This window comes from Zalophus californianus, chromosome 10 (assembly GCF_009762305.2).
Source record: "Zalophus californianus isolate mZalCal1 chromosome 10, mZalCal1.pri.v2, whole genome shotgun sequence".
Lineage (NCBI taxonomy): Eukaryota > Metazoa > Chordata > Mammalia > Carnivora > Otariidae > Zalophus > Zalophus californianus.
The window spans coordinates 88,472,342-88,496,065 of record NC_045604.1 but is presented as its reverse complement, the minus strand read 5'-3'; the positions used below and the strand labels follow the sequence as shown (position 1 = coordinate 88,496,065).

At 37.2% G+C, this 23,724-nt stretch overlaps 1 protein-coding gene across 1 annotated transcript in view; it reads right to left on the bottom strand.

Annotated features, from left to right (window-relative positions):
* The window catches only part of LOC113932774 (ATP-binding cassette sub-family A member 3-like), a 145,493-nt gene that overhangs the window by 51,519 nt on the left and 70,250 nt on the right, over window positions 1-23,724 (bottom strand). Inside the window, 3 exon segments of the mRNA XM_035722218.1 lie at window positions 14,141-14,394; window positions 15,386-15,547; window positions 16,448-16,546. Coding sequence (XP_035578111.1) covers window positions 14,141-14,394; window positions 15,386-15,547; window positions 16,448-16,546 — 515 coding nt within the window.

Here is a 23,724-nt window from a genome sequence, read left to right as displayed (position 1 = left end):
AAATGCACATTAGAGGGTGAATCGACAACTCCATTTACAACAGTGGCCATTTCAGTGATGATCGTCCCAAGTCTCAAAATCAAAGAAGGAAAATGAGGAAATACAAATTCAAGAATACTGTAGAAACTGGTCCTGGAAGGGAGGAAAACTGGCTTAATTATATGTATGTCAGATGCATATAGAGATTTTCTTCCTGGAAAATCTTGTTAGGGTGCTCATGATCTTGTGCCTTTTCATTGAATTAGGGAAGAAAAGCCACACCATAAAACCTTCCTTGAACAAAACTGTCAGCCTCTCCCAAGAACTCAAGATTCTCCTCCACTCTTCCCTCTCTTCACCTCACTACAAACTGCCATAACATCAAGGGGGAACACTTTTAAAGATAATAATGGCCTATTTCACTCAGCATAACACCCTCCAGTTCCATCCACGTCGTTGCAAATGGCAAGATCTCATTCCTTTTGATGGCTGCATAATATTCCATTGTGTGTGTGTGTGTGTGTGTGTGTGTGTGTGTGTGTGTGTGTGTGTGTGTATACCACATCTTATATCCATTCATCTGTTGATGGACATCTAGGCTCTTTCCATAGTTTGGCTATTGTGGACATTGCTGCTATAAACATTGGGGTGCAGGTGCCCCTTTGGATCACTACAATTGTATCTTAGGGGTAAATACCCAGTAGTGCAATTCCTGGATCGTAGGGTAGCTCTATTTTCAACTTTTTGAGGAACACCCTTACTGTTTTCCAGAGTGGCTGCACCAGCTTGCACTCCCACAACAGTGTAAGAGGGTTTCTCTTTCTCCACATCCTCGCCAACATTTGTTGTTTCCTGTCTTGTTAATTTTTACCATTCTAACTGGTGTAAGGTGGTATCTCATTGTGGTTTTGATTTGTATTTCCCTGATGGCTAGTGATGTTGAGCACTTTTTCATGTGTCTGTTGGCCATTTAGATGTCTTTTTTGCAGAAATGTGTGTTCATGTCTTCCTTCCATTTCTTGATTGGATTATTTGTTCTTTGGGTGTTGAGTTTGGTTAGTTCTTTATAGGTTTTGGATACTAGCCCTTTATCTGATATGTCTTTGGCAAATATCTTCTCCCATTCTGTCAATTGTCTTGGTTTTGTCAACTGTTTCCTTTGCTGTGCAAAAGCTTTTTATCTTGATGAAGTCCCAATAGTTCATTTTGCCTTTTTTTCCCCTTGCCCTTGGAGACAGGTCTTTCATCCATTTTGAGTCTATTTTTGTGTACAGTGTAAGGAAATGGTCGTTTTATTCTTCTGCATGTGGCTGTCCAATTTTCCCAACACCATTTGTTGAAGAGACTGTCCTTTTTCCATTGGATATTCTTTCCTGCTTTGTCAAAGATTAGTTGACTATAGAGTTGAGGGTCCATTTCTGGGTTCTCTATTCTGTTCCATAGATCTATATGTCTGTTTTTATGCCAGTACCATACTCTCTTGATGATTACAGCTTTGTCATAGAGCTTGAAATCCGGGATTGTGATACCACCAGCTTTGGTTTACTTTTTCAACATTCCTTTGGCTATTCAGGGTCTTTTCTGGTTCCATACAAATTTTAGGATTGCTTGCTCCAGTTCTGTGGAAAAACTTCATGGTATTTTGATAGGGATTGCATTGAATGTGTAGATTGCTCTAAGTAGCATAGACATTTTCACAATATTTGTTCTTCCAATCCATGAACGTGGAATGTTTTTCTATTTCTTTGTGTCTTCCTCAATTTCTTTCATGATTGCTCTATAGTTTTCTGAGTACAGATCCTTTGCCTCTTTGATTAGATTTATTCCTAGGTAGCTTATGGTTTTGGGTGTAATTGTAAATGGGGTTGGCTCCTTAATTTCTCTTTCTTCTGTCTCATTGTTGGTGTGTAGAAATGCAACTGATTTATGTGGATTGACTCTATAACTTGCCACTTTACCAAATTCCATATGAGTTCTAGCAATTTTGGGGTGGAGTCTTTAGGGTTTTCCATATAGAGTATCATGTCATCTGCAAAGAGTGAGAGTTTGAGTTTTTCTTTGCTGATTCAGATGCTTTTTATTTCTTTTTGTTGTCTGATTGCTGATGCTAGAACTTCTAGTACTATGTTGAATAGCATTGGTGACAGTGAACATCCCTGCCATGTTCCTGACCTTAGGGGAAAAGCTCTCAGTTTTTCCCCATTGAGAATGATATTCTCTGTGGGTTTTTCATAGATGACTTTTATGATATTGAGGTATGTACCCTCTGTCATTACACTGTGAAGAGTTTTAATCAAGAAAGGATGTGGTACTTTGTCAAATGATTTTTCTGCATCATATGGTTCTTGTCCTTCCTTTTATTTATCACATTAACTGATTTGCAGATATTCAACCACCCTGGAAGCCCAGGAATAAATACCACTTGGTCGTAGTGAATAATCCTTTTAATGCAGTGTTGGATCCTATTGGCTAGTATCTTGGTGAGAATTTTGGTATCCATGTTCATCAGAGATATTGCTCTGTAATTCTCCTTTTTTGGTCTGGTCTTTATTTGGTTTTGGGATCAAGGTAATGCTGGCTTCAGAAAAAGAGTTTGGAAGTTTTCCTTCCATTTCTATTTTTTTGAAACAGCTTCAGAAGAACTTTGATTAATTCTTCTTTAACTGTTTTGTAGAATTCCCCTGGGAAGCCATCTGGCCCTGGGCTCTTGTTTGTTGGGAGATTTTTGATTACTGCTTCAACTTCCTAGCTGGTTATGGGTCTGTTCAGGTTTTCTATTTCTTCCTGGTTCAGTTTTGGTAGTTTATATGTCTCTAGGAATGCATCCATTTCTTCCAGATTGTCTCATTTGTTGGCATATAGTTGCTCATAATATGTTCTCATAATTGTTTGTATTTCTTTGGTTTTGGTTGTGACCTCTCCTTTTTCATTCATGATTTTATTTATTTGGTCCTTTCTCTTTTCTTTTTGATAAGTCTGACTTATCGATCTTATTAATTCTTTCAAAGAACCCAGTCCTGGTTTCGTTGATCTGTTCTACTGTTCTTTAGGTTTCTATTTCATTGATTTCTTCTCTAATCTTTGTTATTTCTCTTCTCCTGCTGGGTTTAGGCTTTATTTGTTGTTCTTTCTCCGGCTCCTTTGGGTGTAGGGTTAGGTTGTGTATTTGAGACCTTTCTTCTTTCTTCAGAATGGCTTGTAGTGGTATATACTTCCCTCTTAGGACCACTTTTGCTGTATCCCAAAGGTTTTGAACAGTTGTGTTTTCATTTTCATTTGTCTCCATGAATTTTTTTAAATTCTTCTTTAATTTCTTGGTTGACCCATTCATTCTTTAGTAGGATGCTCTTTAGCCTCCAACTATTTGAGTTCTTTCCAACTTTCCTCTTGTGATTGAGTTCCAGTTTGAAAGCATTGTCATCTGAAAATATGGAGGGGATGATCCCAGTCTTTTGGTACCAGTTGAGACCTGATTTGTGACCCAGGATCTGATCTATTCTGGAGAATGTTCCATGTGCACTAGAGAAGAATGTATAATCTGTTGCTTTGGGATGGAATGTTCTGAATATATCTGTGAAGTCCATCTGGTCCAGTGTGTCATTTAAAGTCTTTATTTCCTTGTTGATCTTTTGTTTAGATGATCTGTCCATTGCAGTGAGGGGGGTGTTAAAGTCCCCTACTGTTATTGTATTATTATCGTTGTGTTTCTTTGATTTTATTACTAATGGTTTATATAATTGGCTGCTCCCATGTTAGGGGCATAGATATTTACAATTTTTAGATCTACTTGTTTGGTTGACCATTTAATTATGATATAGTGTCCTTCCTCATCTCTTATTACAGTCTTCGTTTTAAGATCTAATTTGTCTGATATAAGGATTGCCACCCCAGCTTTCTTATGATGTCCATTAATATGATAAATGGTTTTCCATTCCCTCACTTTAAATCTGGAGGTGTCTTTGGGTCTAAAATGAGTCTCTTGCAGACAGCATATTGATGGGTCTTGCTTTTTTATCCAATCTGATACCCTGTGTCTTTTGATTGGGGGCAGAGCTCCCAGATATTGGATCAGGGAAGCCGGCTGCAACAAGTGAGCCCAGGAGTGGGCTCTCAGCTTGGGGTTGCCATAAACCATGATCTGTGGCACAGTTGGGCCCCTGCTCCAAGACGAGACTAATTGAGCTGCAGTAAGAATCTGGCCGAGTTCAGCCAAGAAACTTCAGAGGAGGCTCAGTGTTCTGGGCACTCCTCCTTTGCTTTTCAAATTAGTCTCATCCAGGTAGGCATATCTAAGTCAGGTTTTATCTATCCAGGCACTGTGAATTTCCACAGGGCCAGAGATTTGGAGGCCACCATTTTCATTCTCATCCTCTAAAGCTGTGCGGAAAGCCTTCAGAAAACAAAAGCCACATAGAGCAAACCGGAGTAGATTACTTAGCCTGGCCCCCTGGCAAGGGTGGTGCAATTCTGCCTGATGCAAAAACATTTGAGAATCAATGCAATAGGCCCCTCCCCGCAGAAGATCAGCAAGCACATCCAGCCAAGACCAAGTTCACCCATCAAAGGGAACTGCAAAACTCCAGCAGTAGGGGAATACACACACAGAACTCATGTCTTTTTTCCCATGATTCTTTAGTCTTTCAACTTTTTTCATTTTATTTTTTTAAAAATTTTCTTCTTTCCTTTTTCAACCAACTTATTTTATCAACTCTTTTTAAAATCTTTTTTTAATTTTCATTTTTATAGTCACATTCTATCCCTTCATTATATTTAATCTTATTTTTGTATATACCTAAGTTTTTCTTTCTTTAAAATTTTGGGATACAATTTCTTCTACCAGACCAAAATACACCCAAAATCTAGTGTATGACTCTGTTCTGTTCACCCACCTGATCATATTCTCTTTTTTTGTTTTGTTTTGTTAAAGTCTTTTTTAATTTTCATCTTCACAGTTACATTCTATCCTTTCATTGCATTTAATTTTATTTTTGTACATATGTAAGTTTTTCTTTCTTTACAATTTTGAGATGTAGTTTCCTCTAACAAACTGACCAAAATACACTCAGGAGATAGTGTATTGCTCTATTCGCTCACCGTCTGATTATATTCTCTCTCTCTCACACCCCCCTCCCCGGTTTCAGATCTCTTCTGATTTGTTTAGTGTATATTTCTTTGGGATTGTTGTTGCCATTTTAGTATTTTGCTCTCTCATTCATCTATTACTCTGGACAGAATGACAAGATGGAAAAACTCACCTCAAAAGAGAGAACGAGAGGCAATACTGACTGTCAGGGACCTAATCAGTACGGACATTAGTAAGATGTTGGAACTAGAGTTCAGAATAATGATTTATAAAGCTATTAGCTGGGTTTGAAAAAAAATCATAGAAGACACTAAAGAATCCCTTTCTGGAGAAATAAAAGAACTAAAATCTAACCAAGTTGATTGTTGCTTTAAATCCTCCATCAGGCATGTTACTTATATCTGTTTCACTTAGATATCTGACTGTGATCTCTTATCTTGTTCTTTCATTTGGGATGAATTCCTCCATCTTGGCCTTTTGTCTAAGTCATTGCCTTTCTCTTTGTGTTAGAAAAGCCAGTTATGTTTCCTGCTCCAGAGAGTAAATGGTTTTATGAAGAAGAAGTCATGTAGTGTCCAGAACCTGGTACTTCAATGTCTCTGGTGTGTGCTCTGTGTGTTCTGTTATTGTATTTTGCTGGCTCTATCCTTCAGGCCAGTTGTCTGCAGAAGCTCTCCTTGTCTGCAGTGGGTAGTATTTGGTCCTTGGCCAGAATGTGGATATTTTTAACTAGGTGTGCTTTAGTCTGCTTATTAAATGCGACCTGATATTACTTCCACTAGAACTGAAGCCCAGCAGAATTCTTTGGTTGGGAGATGTAGTGTGGTCAGGGGTTTTTGCTAGTCTTCTGGGCAAAGGGCCCACTGCCTTGGGACTGAGACATGCTTGACTGAGAAGGGCAGTCCCACCACAGCACAGGGGTGTGGGACTTATTGTAAGCAAGTTAGGCACCCTGTGTAGGTGCTGCACTGCTTCCTGAAGGTGGTTGTGTATTTTTGATGAGGGGCAGGGGGGTGAAATAATACCAGCCAGCTCGTTTGTCTCCCAGAGAGGTGTCTCTGTGAATGCTGCCTTTCAGGGAAGCACTCTGAGAAGAACAAATAATCTGCTCCCTGTGTGTCCCAGGTGTTTTTCAGATCACGGTTTCCATGCTGTCTGCCTCTGGATTGTTTGCCCGTCTTCTTTCCAGGAGCAGCATAGTACCTCCACAGCTCTATCTTAGCCAAACCTGCTGACCTTTAAAACTCCAGGCTTTAGGCCCTAATGGTTGTAGGAACTCAAAAAATCATACCCTCTCATTTTCCCAGCAGTGGCTTTGGGGAAATGCTCCCCTTGTGCATTCCCTTATCCTCTACTCTCTCACCCTTCTCTGTGACCACAACTCCCTCCCCTCCACTGCATTAGTGGTCTGTTTCTGCCCTAAACCACTTCTCTCCCTTTAGTTGTGGAGTTTGTTCTGTCAGTCTTCAGGTTGATTTCTGGAGTATTTAGAATTATTTGATAGTTATCTAGTTGTGTTCTTGGGAGGAGATGAGCCTAGCATCCTCCTACCCTGCCACCATCTTCTCTTAGGGTTGGTTTTTCTAAGGTTTCTCTCCTTGGCTTGCAAATGTCCACCTTTTGGCTGTGTCCTTGCATGGTCTTTACCATGTGTATGCATACTCCTTGTATCTTTTTGTACGTTCAAATATCCTCTTCTTAAAAGGCATACCAGTCAGAATGGATTCGGGCCTACCCTAACTACCTCATTTTAACTTAACCACCTCTTTCAAGGCCCTATTTCCAAGTACAGTTATATTTTGAGTTACATAATAAGAAAATAGGAGTTTTCCAGGGGATACAGAAGGAAAATGAGCCCTCAACAAACTGTATCTAACACTTACGAGTAGTAAGCAGCAGGTAATGAAGAAGATGATGAAATCCCACAGTAGAGCAGAAAGCCAGTACACAGGGACAAAAACTCCACTCAGAAATTGGATGTGCTTTGCTTTAGTGACTCGTTCAGTCACCGTCAGGAGACAAAAGCCACTGATTAAAAAAGCCATGCCAAAATGTATATATAAGGCCACCTGGAATCCATCCGATAATCTACAGAAGAAGGAACAAAAGTAGATATATCAGGAAATCAATACAGCAGAAAACATAAATTTCTATCAATAGCTATTTTTAATCATGTAAATATAATCATATAGGATAGGAGAGATGCATTTAAAATATAAAATTTTAGGGGTACCTAGGTGGTTCAGTTGGTTAAACATCTGCTCAGGTCATGATCCTGGGGTCCTGGGATCTAGCCCTGAGGCAGGGAGTCTGCTTCTCTCTCTCCCCTGACCCTTCCCCTTGCTTCTGTTCTTGCTCTCTCTCTCTCTCAAATAAATCTTTAAAAAATGTCAAATTTTATAAAAAGTCAGGAAACGACAGATGTTGGTGAGGATGGGAACCCTCCTACACTGTTGGTGGGAATGTAAGCTGATGCAGCCACTCTGGAAAACAGTATGGAGGTTCCTCAAAAAGTTGAAAACAGAGGTACCTTATGATCCAGCAATTGCACTACTTGACATTTATCTCAAAGATACAAATGTAGTGATCCAAAGGGGCACATGCACCCCAATGTTTATAGCAGCAGTGTCCACAATAGCCAAACTATGGAAAGCTAGATATCCATCAACAGATGAATGGATAAAGAAGAAGTGGTATATATATACAATGGAATATTATGTAGCCATCAAAAAAAGAAATCTTGCCATTTGCAACAACGTGGATGGAACTAGAGGGTATTATGCTAAGCGAAATAATTCAGCCAGAGAAAGACAAGTATCATATGATCTCACTGATATGAGGAGTTTGAGAAACAAGACAGAGGATCATAGGGGAAGGGAGGGAAAAATGGAACAAGAAGAAACCAGAGAGGGAGAAAAATCATAAGAGACTCTTAAATTCAAGAAACAAACTGAGGGTTGCTGGAGGGGAGGGGGGCGGGAGGGATGGGGTGAGGATGGGATGGACATTGGGGATGGTAGGTACTATGGTGAGTGCTGTGAATTGTGTAAGACTGAATCACAGACCAGTACCCCTGAAACAAATAATACATATGTTAATTAAAAATAAAAAAATCAAATTTTAATTAAAAGAATAACATATGTTCCACTTTGTTTTTTATACTTAGAGTGTGGCTGAGGTTTATTGAAGACTGTTATGGAAGCATTAGAGCCAGCAATTGTCCTGAGAAGAATGTTGTCTAATATTGCCAGGGTCAGAGATGGTGAATGATAGGCTTGATCATTGAAAAGACCAGTAAGAATTATTCTATTTGTCTTCACCTCAATAGAAAAGGCAACAATGCATAAGTGAATACAATCTTCATTTTCCATTAAGTATTTCAGTAGGTCACCTAGGATGAGGAAATAGCTTTGGTCAGTTTATCCACAAAAGAAATCATCTACAACATATATTGGGAAAAGGAACAAATAATTTTACTTGGTTCTCATCCCTTTCAAATTTCTTATAATGATTATTTCAAACATTTGTCATTCTCTTTAAGCACTCTATTCTATCATTCAATTCCAAGCTCTCTCACTTCAGAGTCTGTGACATAGATTTGTACTTCACTGAGAAAACACAGGCAACATAGTATAGATTTTCTTATCTTTCTTTTGTTTTTAAAGATTTTAATTATTTATTTGAGAGAGAGAGAAAGAGATAGCAAGAGAAAGCATGAATGGGGAGGAGAGGGAGAAGCAGTCTCCTTGCCCAGGACCCTGGGATCATGACCTCAGCCAAAGGCAGATGCTTAACCGACTGAGCCACCGAGCTACCCCTAATCTATCTTAAAGAGATCCATAAATATTTCCACTTACATATTTTATTGCTTAAAGCAGAAAAAAACCTTCCTCTGTGAAAATAAAAAAAAAAAAACTGGATTAAATAAATAAGAAATCACCTCTTTGAAGGTATTAGATACCTAAAAAAGCAACAACATTTGTGGGATAAGCCCCTAGAAGGATGGAAATGCACTGAATTGAACCAAACACTCCATACCCCTTTTCCCTTTAAGGCATTTTAGATTTATAAGTTATGGAATGCATTGGTAAATCCTCAAGCTTTCAGTGGGGCTCCTGAAGGGCTATACCCTAAGAGTAACAGGAAAGTATAGATCAGTTCTTATAAAAATTTCAACCCAGTCTTAAATCACTTAAATCCCTGACTGGATTTAGATCTTCTCTTAATCTCACTGACTTTCAGAAATTAAATTAAGCCTCCTCTGGAGAAGATAATCTCAAGTAGAGTCTATGTAATTTTCATACACAATATCTGGCATTCAATTAAAAAATTACTAGGTATACCAAAAAACAGAACCAAAAAAAGCACAGATAATAGAAATACATCCACATATAAACTAGACATTAGAGACAGAATATTTATGAGAGAACTGAAGTCCATAGGAAATATCAAATATTGATTTTAGAGTCAAAAAAAATCAACTACAATTAATAAATAGCAGGTTGGACACAAATGAAGAGTAGACAGGAAACTGGAAGACAGGTTGATTAGAAAATACTCAGCTAAAAGCACAGTGAGAAAGAGAATGGGAAACAAAAATAAAACATAAATTACCAATATTAGAAATGACATAGGGGAAATCACTACAGATCCTGTAGACATCAAAAGGTTAATAAAGGAATACTGTGAACAACTCTACACATATAATTTGACATTTTAGATGAAATAGAACCCTTCCTCAAAACACACAAACTACAACAGTTCTTCCAATATGATATAGGTAATTTGAATAATTATAATTTTTAAGGAAATTTAACTCATAAATTAAAAATTCCTCCCAAAAGAAATCTCTAGGTCTAGATGTTTTCACTTGATCTTAGCCAAAAGGCCAAGAAGCGATTGGGTCTAGATGTTTTCACTGGAAAATTCTACAAAATATTTAAGGAAGAGTCAACACTAATTATACACAATATCTTTCAGAAAATACAGGAGGAGGGAACATTTCTGAATTCATTTTATCAACTTAGTATTACCCTGATAGAAAAATCATAAAAGACAGTACCAAGAAAAAGGAAAATTACAGACCAATATCTTTCACAAATATAATGTAACACCCCTTAACAAAATACTAGCAAATAAAATTCATCAATATATAAAAAGAATTACAACTATGGTCAAATGGGGTCTATTCCAGGGATTCAAGGCTGGTTCAATATTTAAAACTCAACCAGTGTTATTCACCATATTTTAGGCTGAAGTAGAAAAACCATTAATAATCATATCAAATTATGCAGAAAAAATTTTGACAAAACTCAGTAATCATTCATGAGAAAACTCTGAAAAAAGGTTATAGAGCTAAACTTCCTCACCTTTATATAGAACATCTAAAAAATCTCTACAGCTAAGATTATATTTTTGATGAAAGACTGCATACTTTCCTCCTAAAACTGGGAACAAGAATGCCCATTCTCACCACCCTGATTTAGCACTGTGCTAGAGGTTCTACCCAGTGCAGTAAAGCATAAATAGGGAATAACAGGCATACAGATAATAAAAGAAGAAATGAAACTGCTTTTATTTGCAGGTGACATGACTGTCTATGTAGAAAATCCAAAGGAATTCACAAAACTTTTTTTAAACTAATACATGAGTTCAAGGTTGCAAGTTACAAAATAAACATACAAAAATCAATTATTTTCTATGCACTAGAATAACCATATGGACACCAAAATTAAGACTACAATACCATTTACATTTACTCAAAAAAGAAATACTTAGGTGTAAATTTAACAAAACATGTACAGGACATGTGTGATGAAAAGTACTCAACACTGATGAAAGAAACAAAAAAGTTCTTAATAAGTGGAATTCTAAATAAATCAGTTGTGTTCATGGATCAGAATATATAACACAGTAAAGATGTCACTTCTCCCCAGATTGATATACAGATTTAATAAGATCTTATCAAAATTCCAACAAAAAGTTTTTGTATTTATAGACAAGCTTATTCTAAAATTTAAATGGAAAGCAAAGGAACTAAGCAACTTTAGAAAACAAGAAAAGAGTGGGAGGAATTGGTCTACCAGATTTCAAGCATGATATTGGTGATGGAACAGACACACAGATTAATGGAGTATAAAAAGGAATCCCAAAACTGACTCACACACACCCAACTGATTTTTGATAAAGGAGCAAAAAACTTTTAATGGATATCATAATTTAACAAATGCTGCTGGAGCAATTGGACAGCCACAAGCACAAAATTTAACCTTGACCCACAACTCACATTTATTATTAAGATTAATGCCATATGGATCATGAATTTAGATGTTAAGTATAAAGCTAAAACTTTTAGAAAACTATAAACATTTAAGATAAAATGTTCAGGATCTAGGGTTAGGTAATGAGTTTTAGACTTGACACCAAATATATAATCCATAAAAAAATGGATATATTGGACTTTATCCAAATAAAAAACTTTTATCCTACAAATCCCATTAAGACAATGAAAAGATAATAAACATTATGAGAGAAACTATATAAAGAACTCTCAAGACTCAAGAGTAAAAAAAAACAAAACACCATCCACTTAGAAAATGACTGAAACACATGAATACACATTTCAGTGAAGATAATACACAGATGTCAATAAGCACAAAAAGGATGTCAAAGGCAAATGAAAACAACAATGAAATATCACTACATACCTATCAGAATGAAAAATAAACATAAAAATAGTGACAACACAAATGCTGGGGAAGATGCTGAGGAACTGGATCACTCATTTGTTGTTGGTGGGAATGTAAAAGGGTACAGTCACTCTGTTTTATAGTTTCTTCAAAAAATCAAACATGCAACTACCATACGAGTCAACAATTAAAATTACAATCCCAGGCATTTATCCCATAGAACTGAAGATATAGATTCACACAAAAACCTGTACATGAAATTTCATAACAGCTTTATTCATAAAGACAAAACCTGGGAGAGGGGGGAAATGAGGTGTCCTTTGATGGTGAATGGTTAAACAAACTGTGGTACAACCCCATGATGGAATGGCTCATAGCATATGATGGAATGAATGATAGAACACCAGAGAATTATGTTGAGTGAAATGCCAATCCCAGAAGTGTACATATTATATGATTATTCCATTTTTTTGTCATTCCAAAATGATTAAACTATACAAATGGAGAACAGATTAGTGATTGCCGGAGTAGAGAGGGAATGAAGAGAGCAACAGTAGTGATCCTTGTGGTTAAGCAAATGTTCTGTATTAATGTCAAAATCCTGGTGGGGATATTGTAGTATAGTTTTGCAAGATGTTACCATTGGTACACAAGATCTCTCAGTATTATTTTTCACAACAGTAAATTGACAATTATCTCACAAAATTTTATTTTGTATCAAATTCAGTGTTAATGGTTCTTCTCTCCTCCACTTCTAAAGAGAAAACAAAATCTACTTTAGTGCTCTTCAGATATCTTTCAAATCTATCTTTCTTTCCTTCTTTCACAGCCTTAATCTCTCTTGCCTCGATTATCACAATTATATCCCAGCTGACTTCATTGACATTGGATCTGTCCCCTTTTGAATCATTTCCTCACATTTAATTCAATTTGATAAGACTATTTCAATTTTACACTGATTGTGTGCCAGGAATTGGGTTAGGTTCTAGAGATATAAAAGAAGTTGTGGCCTCTCCATAATTAGTTTGAGAGAAGCATGAAAAATGTTCTACTGTAATTCAGTGAGATAAATTCCAAAAAAGAGGCATTCATCTAAATTGTGGAAGGAGAGGAAATGTAAACTTTTGTTTGGGAGGGCAGGTGACATTTTTCAGTTATTATAAGCTCATATCCTTTCTAAAGCACATACCCACTTATTTTATGGCTCTGCTTAAAAAGTTAGCAGTGATTTCCCCAGTGTTAATGCATGTATTATTTGAGAAGAAAGCTACAGATGAGAAATTATCTAGAAATCTATTTCCTCATTAATAAACATTCTTTTTTAAAGATTTATTTGAGAGAGAGAGTGTGTGTGTGCACGAGTGAGAGGGACAGAGGGAGAGGGAAAGAGCTTAAGCAGACTCCACACTGAGTATGGAACCCCACACAACCGTGAGATCACAATCTGAGCCAAAACCAAGTGTGGATGCTCAACCCACTGTGCCACATCGGTGCCCCCTAAAACATTTTCTTATAGTTTGGGGAAAAGAGAGAGCAAGTTATAAAGGATTTCTTGCTCTATCTTTATACTAAAAAATTCAGTTAGAAAAGGCATGCAGGTTGGAAGAGAAACCATATAGAATTAGTAGAATTCACTTATACAAGGTTCTGTGGCTAAGAGAATGAGAGCACAACTTAGAAAAGTACATGTAAGTTTCTTAAAACAAAGTGGGACTGGTTAAGCCTAAATATTATCTCTCTATGCCCAGATAATTTCTAGCTAATGAATAAAACAATAACAATTGAAACTGGATATCAGTGGGGCTACTGTATTATTCTATTGTATTTAGTCTCATTATCAATATAACAAGTATATTCAGTTAATCATTTTACTTTTTTAACATAAGCAGTATACTGTAATTTTTAAAAAAATAATTATTTTATCCTTCACCCTCTGTCCTCATGTGTGACCTTGGTTAACAAATGCTTACTTACTACTTATAGCGGAGGAATAATAGGCACAATTATTTGTAGTCAGCCAATCTATTACTTGTAGGTTGTAGAATCCGTATTATAAGGAACAATCATCTCTGAAATGTATTTTCACAACAGAACCTCAATGAGAGAAATAAAAGAACCACACAGGTTTGCCAATACTGCAGGCTGTTTGCTAACTCAGAAGAACACTGTTCATCAGGTGGCAGTTAAAAAAAAATATAGTATCTGGGAGGAACTGATGACTTGAAAGAGAATAAACTTTATGATCAGAGAAGTAATGTCATGTAGTGAGTGGTTTGCAGACATCAGGTAGGACAGGTTAAATTCACGTCTCTGTATTTTTACTACATGTCTGATTTGGTGCAAATTACTGGACTTCCTTAAATGAAGTGTTTGTGAGACTCTAGCATACTCCTAAGATGTTTTAGGAAAATCAGGGTCAAATTAGAATTCCCAGAAATAGATAAAGGCACAATTGTTCGACCATATTGATCCAAATCCATTTGTCTGGCCTTTTCATCTTTAGTATGTAAAAACTTATTAGCCTCTGAGAGAAAAGTAAAGGAAACTAGAAGTGCCAGTATCTGTAGCAAAATCAGTTTCCAGTTCCGCCAACTGAACATCGCCCTCTTTATGAACAAGGCACAGAACTGCTGATGATAGAGGGGAATACTAAAGAAGGAAAAAAGAAACATAATATTACAATATTCACGGACCCAAACAGATCATTCCTGATGAAATTCATTAAGATGAATGAACACTCTGGAATTTTAGGGTAGAAGACACATAAAATTTATCTAAATAAATACTGAGAATAGAATCGAAGCACAGTATGATACTACATAAGAGAATGATCAGTCTTTTCTTCATAAGGCAGGAGTCAACAAATTATGATCTGTGTTGTAAATCAAGTTTTCCTGGAACACAGCTACATCTGTTCATTTCTGTGTTGTCTATGGTTGTGTTTGTGCTACAAGGACAGGATGGGACGACTGCAAGAGAGACCATGTGGCCAACCCCGCCTTACATATCGATTATTCCCTTGTGTAAGTTTGCTGACCTCTATTGTAAGGTGTTAAATACAGTGTGTAAGGTCTGAATTTTCATATAACACACTTGAAATCTCAACAGGATGATTTTCCCCAGACTCTTTTAACAGTCAAGAAAACCAGGCTTCTTTATAGGAGGAAGAGATAATTAGAAGGAGAAGGAAAGAAATGCTGGGCAACTCACAAGGACTTCCCATACTGAGAACTGCACCGATTAGGGAAACATCCCTTATGCATTATCAATTCCCATTGCAAAAACTTACAATATTGGGCATGTTTGATTACTAAAAATCATGCTCTTTCCAGTGTACTCCAGCTTCAGTGAACTACCAAATTTCTGGGTTAGCAATTTGAAAAAAAAAAAAAAAGAATTCTAAGACATAAAAAAGAACTGAGGAATAGCAATGGTGTGAGTGAGAGCTGTGATTTTTACCTAGACCTTTTTGCTTCTGCATTAGGAAATTAATTAGATTGTGGTACAGACTGCTCCCTGTCTGGTAGGATGCAGTGGTTAAGAACTCCACACTACCTTCGTTCAAATAGGAAACAAAAATGTACCTCTTGTACCCTAATCAAATAAATATACATCAGGTTTCTTAGCAAAGGTGCTTACCCCAGTATTAAACATAATAGCAGGGCTTTCGTTCATGGTAGAACAATTGCTTGACATATTCCTATTCTGGTTCTTAACTGATACTTCATTCATCACAGCGGGAGGTGGAGTTTGGATAGCTTGGATATCTGTTTGTGAATCTTCCAGATTACTGACTCTACACAAAAAAAAAAAAAAGTAACAAAGCATTCAACTCTACCCCATATCTTGTTTGGAGAATGTGAGTTACAACATTCAACTCAGAAGGCTCCTGGGTGGGGCGCCTGGGTGGCTCAGTCTGTAAGCATCTGCCTTGGCTCAGGTCATGATCCCAGAGTGCTGGGATCGAGTCCCGCATCGGGCTCCCCGCTCTGCGGGAAGCCAGCTTCTCCCTCTCCCCCTGCCTATGTTCCCTCTCTCGCTGTGTTTCTCTCTTTCAAATAAATAAATAAAATCTTTAAAAAATTTTAAATTAAAAAAAAAAGAAGGCTCCTGGGTTTGCTTACTGACTTGGCAGGGGCATTATATGGAAGCAACAGGGTAAACTCTGGTAGAAGAGTGGTTCCCAAACCCCAGTCACAGGACTGCTGGCAGACCATAGTAAGGCTAGGAAAATTAGGGCAAGGTATTGAGTGTTGCATTAAATTGAACCCATTCAAGTTAAAAATTAACATCTAATTCATACTTTGGATGAATCAAAATATCTGCTCTTTTTAAAAATGATAGTGGTGTGAGGGGAGGGGGTGGGGGGATGGGTTAGCCCGGTGATGGGTATTAAGGAGGGCAGTATTGAATGGAGCACTGGGTGTTATATGCAAACAATGAATCATGGAACACTACATCAAAAACTAATCGTTGTGATGTATGCTGATTAACGTAACATAATAAAAAAAGTGATAGTGGTGTTTTTTGGGGGTTATTACCGTAAAAAAAAAAATCATGTCTGTTCTCTCCTCTCCTCATCTCTTTACTTTCTAATGTGTGACTCTGAGTTTGGTGAGTTTACAAAAGGGACCAAGATGTGGTTCTTCCTCCCCGGTGGTTTTTGTTTTTATTTTCCTTATGCATCCTCGCTCACCTAAAAAAGACTTCTTCCATGGTAGTAATAGAGGCACTGAAGCTAGCAATCCTTAACTCGTATCGTCTCTTTTCCAGAGCAGTAAATAGAGCTTCAAAGCTAGGATATGAATTAGGAAAAAAATAAGGGGAAGGAAAAGGGGGAAGGGAAGGGAGGAATAAAAGTTAGTACCAAATCAGAAGATTTTCATATTTATATATTTTTATTCTGAACTGATTTCCCTTCAGCAGTGGGGAAAATGTAGCTCATTCTTCACTTCAGTACTTATAATAGAAACTAGTAAACTGCTCTAGCACATTGTTTCCCACTCTATTTAATTCTTGAAAACACATAATTTTGGTCTTCTAATAAACTACCATGAGACTCTATAAATGCTAGTAACTCTAGCTAGTTCACATGAATTAACTTATCACACACATATAAATGCTATGGTTCTTATTATTCAGTAAGTTTTTTAAAAAAATTATTCAAATTAACAGGAGAAAAAAGCCACTCACATAGATAATGGAGTAGGTGCAATAGAAATAGGAGACATGGACAGAACCAAGTGATTCAATAGTCAAGAAAAGCCATGGAATTTGAGCCAGATGCAATGTAGAGACATCAAGACTTTCAAAGAATAGTTTTCCTGCGAAGATTTTATAGTACTTCACATTTATAAGATGATCTTTTCCAAAAACCTCTAGGTCTCAAAACCATCAAATGTATTTTCAATGAGGAGCATTATATGCATACTCTCAGTGTTGGAGGAACTCAAAATTCCCTCTTTTGGAAGATCTATCAAAATTTCCTCCATATTCAAACTTAAATTATTTTCCATTTAATTCTATTTAGTTTTGCACATTGGTTCTAAATTTACACCATTAATTATATAGAACAGGTCTAATCTACCCACATGATAGCCCTTCACATGTTTTAAGTCCATTTCCTCTGGTGCTTCTTCATTCCCAATGCTTGGCTTTTCAACCAGGATTCACATTTTCTTCTTTTTCTTTGGTTTTAGGTAAGAAATTAATGTGTGCATCATATAAAATTTAGAAAGGAATGTACAAAAATATAAATATCACAATATCATGCCCCATAGATATCCACTGTTAATACACTAATATTTTGGCATATTATTTATTTTTGTTTCCTTTGGCTTTATACCATATATGACAAAATTAAACTGTATGAGGCTTTAAAATGTACAAATAGAGCACTAAGTAGAGATAAATATTCCTTAACAGCTTAATGAATACATTCTGGTATGATATTATGAAAGAATAAGATCTAAGTAAAGTGTAGATTTCTCCTTGGTTATCTTAAAAATGGGAAGTCTTAAAAGTCCTACCATAAACAGTTGACCAAAAATGCAGGTAAGTAAACAAAACAAGATTCAGAACATTATAATGATAGGATTTCATTTCTGTTAAATCATAAAACTAATTATTATTGTATCCATATCAATGTATGTATGTGATGTACAACATATTATACTCATGTCAGTATAGGCATTTAATGATCCTGAGAAATATACACAGAAAATTTCCCAGTGATTATTCCCATAGGAAGTGATTATGGGAGACTTTCACTTTTTTTTTTTTTTTTAATTTTTTATTGTTATGTTAATCACCATATATTACATCATTTGTTTTTGGTGCAGTGTTCCATGATTCATTGTTTGTTCATAACACCCAGTGCTCCATGCAGAACGTGCCCTCCTCAATACCCATCACCAGGCTAACCCATCCCCCTACCCCCCTCCCCTCTAGAACCCTCAGTTTGTTTTTCAGAGTCCATCATCTCTCATGGTTCGTCTCCCCCTCTGACATACTCCCCTTTTCTTCCTCTCCTGTTATCTTCTTCTTTTTCTTTTTTCTTAAAATATGTTGCATTATTTGTTTCAGAAGTACAGATCTGTGATTCAACAGTCTTGCACAATTCACAGCGCTCACCGTAGCACATACCCTCCCCAATATCTATCATCCAGCCACCCCATCCCTCCCACCCCCAACCACTCCAGTAACACTCAGTTTCTTTCCTGAGATTAAGAATTCCTCATATCAGTGAGGTCATGTGATACATGTCTTTCTCTGATTGACTTATTTCACTCAGCATAACACCCTCCAGTTCCATCCACGTCGTTGCAAATGGCAAGATCTCATTCCTTTTGATGGCTGCATAATATTCCATTGTGTATATATACCACATCTTCTTTATCCATTCATCTGTCGATGGGCATCTTGGCTCTTTCCACAGTTTGGCTATGGTGGACATTGCTGCTATAAACATTGGGGTACATGTACCCCTTCGGGTCCCTACATTTGTATCTTTGTGGTAAATACCCAGTAGTGCAATTGCTGGATCGAACGGTAGCTCTAATTTCAACTGTTTGAGGAACCTCCATACTGTTTTCCAGAGGGGTTGCACCAGCTTGCATTCCCACCAACAGTGTAGGAGGGTTCCCCTTTCTCCACATCCCCGCCAACATCTGTCGTTCCCTGACTTGTTAATTTTAGCCATTCTGACGGGTGTGAGGTGGTATCTCATTGAGGTTTTGATTTGGATTTCCCTGATGCCAAGCGATGTTGAGCACTTTTTCATGTGCCTGTTGGCCATTTGGATGTCTTCTTTGGAGAAATGTCTGTTCATGTCTTCTGCCCATTTCTTGATTGGATTATTTGTTCTTTGAGTGTTGAGTTTGATAAGTTCTTTATAGATTTTGGATACTAGCCCTTTATCTGATACGTCATTTGCAAATATTTTCTCCCATTCTGTCGGTTGTCTTTTGGTTTTGTGGACTGTTTCTTTTGCTGTGCAGAAGCTTTTTATCTTGATGAAATCCCAATAGTTCATTTTTGCCCTGGCTTCCCGTGCCTTTGGCGATGTTTCTAGGAAGAAGTTGCTGCGGCTAAGGTCGAAAAGGTTGCTACCTGTGTTCTCCTTTAGGATTTGGATGGACTCCTGTCTCACGTTTAAGTCTTTCAACCATTTGGAGTCTATTTTTGTGTGTGGTGTAAGGAAATGGTCCAGTTTCATTCTTCTGCATGTGGCTGTCCAATTTTCCCAACACCATTTGTTGAAGAGACTGTCTTTTTGCCATTGGACATTCTTTCCTGCTTTGTCAAAAATAAGTTGACCATAGAGTTGAGGGTCCATTTCTGGGCTCTCGATTCTGTTCCATTGATCTATGTGTCTGTTTTTGTGCCAGTACCATACTGTCTTGATGATGACAGCTTTGTAATAGAGCTGGAAATCCGGAATTGTGATGCCACCAGCTTTGCTTTTCTTTTTCAGTATTCCTCTGGCTATTCTGGGTCTCTTCTGGTTCCATACAAATTTTAGGATTATTTGTTCCATTTCTTTGAAAAAAGTGGATGGTATTTTGATGGGGATTGCATTGAATGTGTAGATTGCTCTAGGTAGCATTGACATCTTCACAATGTTGATTCTCCCAATCCATGAGCATGGAACGTTTTTCCATTTCTTTGTGTCTTCTTCAATTTCTTTCCTGAGTATTTTATAGTTTTCTGAGTACAGATCCTTTGCCTCTTTGGTTAGATTTATTCCTAGGTATCTAATGGTTTTGGGTGCAATTGTAAATGGGATAGACTCCTTGATTTGTCTCTCTTCTGTCTTGTTGTTGGTGTATAGGAATGCCACTGATTTCTGTGCATTGATTTTATATCCTGCTACTTTACTGAATTCCTGTATGAGTTCTAGCAGTTTTGGGGTGGAGTCTTTTGGGTTTTCCACATACAGTATCATATCATCTGCAAAGAGTGAGAGTTTGACTTCCTCTTTGCCGATTTGGATGCCTTTGATTTCTTTTTGTTGTCTGATTGCTGTGGCTAGGACTTCTAATACTATGTTGAATAGCAGTGGTGAGAGTGGACATCCCTGCCGCGTTCCTGACCTTAGGGGAAAAGCTCTCAGCCTTTCCCCATTGAGAATGATATTCGCTGTAGGTTTTTCGTAGATGGCTTTTATGATATTGAGGTATGTACCCTCTATCCCTATACTCTGAAGAGTTTTGATCAAGAAAGGATGTTGTACTTTGTCAAATGCTTTTTCTGCATCTATTGAGAGGATCATATGATTCTTGTTCTTTCTTTTGTTAATGTATTGTATCACGTTGATTGATTTGCGGATGTTGAACCAGCCTTGCAGCCCAGGAATAAATCCCACTTGGTCGTGGTGAATAATCCTTTTAATGTACTGTTGGATCCTATTGGCTAGTATTTTGGTGAGAATTTTTGCATCCATGTTCATCAAGGATATTGGTCTGTAATTCTCTTTTTTGATGGGGTCTTTGTCTGGTTTTGGGATCAAGGTAATGCTGGCCTCATAAAATGAGTTTGGAAGTTTCCCTTCCATTTCTATTTTTTGGAACAGTTTCAGGAGAATAGGTATTAATTCTTCTTGAAATGTCTGATAGAATTCCCCTGGGAAGCCATCTGGCCCTGGGCTTTTGTTTCTTGGGAGATTTTTGATGACTGTTTCAATTTCCGTAGTGGTTATAGGTCTGTTCAGGTTTTCTATTTCTTCCTGGTTCAATTTTGGTAGTTGATACATCTCTAGGAATGCACCCATTTCTTCCAGGTTATCTAATTTGCTGGCATAGAGTTGCTCATAATATGTTCTTATAATTGTTTGTATTTCTTTGGTGTTGCTTGTGATCTCTCCTCTTTCATTCATGATTTTGTTGATTTGGGTCATTTCTCTTTTCTTTTTGATCAGTCTGGCCAGGGGTTTATCAATCTTGTTAATTCTTTCAAAGAACCAGCTCCTAGTTTCGTTGATCTGTTCTACTGTTCTTTTGGTTTCTAGTTCATTGATTTCTGCTCTGATCTTTATGATTTCTCTTCTCCTGCTGGGTTTAGGCTTTCTTTGCTGTTCTTTCTCCAGCTCCTTTAGATGTAGGGTTAGGTTGTGTATTTGAGACCTTTCTTGTTTCTTGAGAAAGGCTTGTATTGCTATATACTTTCCTCTCAGGACTGCCTTTGCTGTATCCCAAAGATTTTGAACAGTTGTGTTTTCATTTTCATTGGTTTCCATGAATTTTTTTAATTCTTCTTTAATTTCTTGGTTGACCCATTCATTCTTTAGTAGGATGCTCTTTAGCCTCCATGTATTTGAGTTCTTTCCGACTTTCCTCTTGTGGTTGAGTTCTAGTTTCAAAGCATTGTGGTCTGAAAATATGCAGGGAATGATCCCAATCTTTTGGTACCGATTGAGACCTGATTTGTGACCTAGGATGTGATCAATTCTGGAGAATGTTCCATGGGCACTAGAGAAGAATGTGTATTCCGTTGCTTTGGGATGGAATGTTCTGAATATGTCTGTGAAGTCCATTTGGTCCAGTGTGTCATTTAACATCTTTATTTCCTTGTTGATCTTTTGCTTAGATGATCTGTCCATTTCAGTCAGGGGGGTGTTAAAATCCCCCACTATTATTGTATTGTTGTCAATGTGTTTCTTTGCTTTTGTTATTAATTGGCTTATATAATTGGCTGCTCCCATGTTCGGGGCATAGATATTTACAATTGTTAGATCTTCTTGTTGGATAGACCCTTTAAGTAGGATATAGTGTCCTTCCTCATCTCTTATTACAGTCTTTGTTTTAAAATCTAGTTTGTCTGATATAAGGATTGCCACCCCAGCTTTCTTTTGGTGTCCATTAGCATGGTAAATGGTTTTCCACCCCCTCACTTTCAATCTGGGGGTGTCTTTGGGTGTAAAATGAGTCTCTTGCAGACAGCATATTGATGGGTCTTGTTTTTTAATCCAATCTGATAGCCTGTGTCTTTTGATTGGGGCATTTAGCCCATTTACATTCAGGGTAACTATTGAAAGGTATGAATTTACTGCCATTGTATTACCTGTAAGGTGACTGTTAACTGTCTGTTGTCTGTGTTCGTTTCTGCTCTTTGCTGCTTTTAGGTTCTCTCTTTGCTTAGAGGACCCCTCTCAATATTTCTTGGAGGGCTGGTTTCGTGTTTGCAAATTCTTTTAGTTTTTGTTTGTTCTGGAAGCTTTTGATCTCTCCTTCTATTTTCAATGATAGCCTAGCTGGATATAGTATTCTTGGCTGCATATTTTTCTCGTTTAGTGCTCTGAAGATATCTTGCCAGTCCTTTCTGGCCTGCCAGGTCTCTGTGGATAGGTCTGTTGCCAATCTAATGTTTCTACCATTGTAGGTTACATATCTCTTCTCCCGAGCTGCTTTCAGGATTTTCTCTTTGTCTCTGAGACTCGTAAGTTTTACTATTAGATGTCGGGGTGTTGACCTATTTTTATTGATTTTGAGAGGGGTTCTCTGTGCCTCCTGGATTTTAATGCCTGTTTCCTTCCTCACATTAGGGAAGTTCTCTGCTATAATTTGCTCCAATATACCTTCTGCCCCTCTCTCTCTCTCTTCTTCTTCTGGGATCCCAATTATTCTAATGTTGTTTCGTCTTATCGCATCACTTATCTCTCGAATTCTGCCCTCGTGATCCTGTAGTTGTTTCTCTCTCTTTTTCTCAGCCTCTTTATTTTCTATCATTTGGTCTTCTATATCGCTGATTCTCTCTTCTGCCTCATTTATCCTAGCATTTAGTGCCCCCATTTTTGATTGCACCTCATCAATAGCCTTTTTGATTTCGATTTGGTTAGATTTTAGTTCTTTTATTTCTCCAGAAAGGGTTTCTCTAATAACTTCCACGCTTTTTTCAAGCCCAGCTAGTATCTTTAAAGTCATGATTCTGAACTCTAGGTCCGACATCGTACTAATGTCCGTATTGAGTAGGTCCCTGGCTGACGGTACTACCTCTTGTTCTTTTTGCTGAGGTGATTTCTTTCGTCTTGTCATTTTGTCCAGAGGAGAATAGATGAATGAGAGAACAAAAGGCTAACAGGTTTACTACGTCCCCAGCAAATATACTGTATACAAATCAGAAAAGACCTGAAACCAGGGGAAAAGAAAGGGAAAGAAAGAAAAAAGAAAGAGAAAAAGAAAAAAAAAAGAAAAAAAGATAAAAACAAAAACAAAACAATTCAAAAAAGGCAGAATATGATCAAATATGATCAGGCTAGTGCATAGATCAGTGCCACACACTAGATTTTGGGCGTATTTTGGTCTGTTAGAAAAAAGTGCCTCCTAAAATTTTAAAGGAAGAAAGACATATATGTACAAAATAAGGGTTGATACAATGAAGGGATGGAAGATGACTGTAAAGATGAAAATTATAAAAGATTTTATAAAAGGACTTGGTAAGATAAGTTGTTTGAAAAAAGAAAGAAGATTTAAGGAA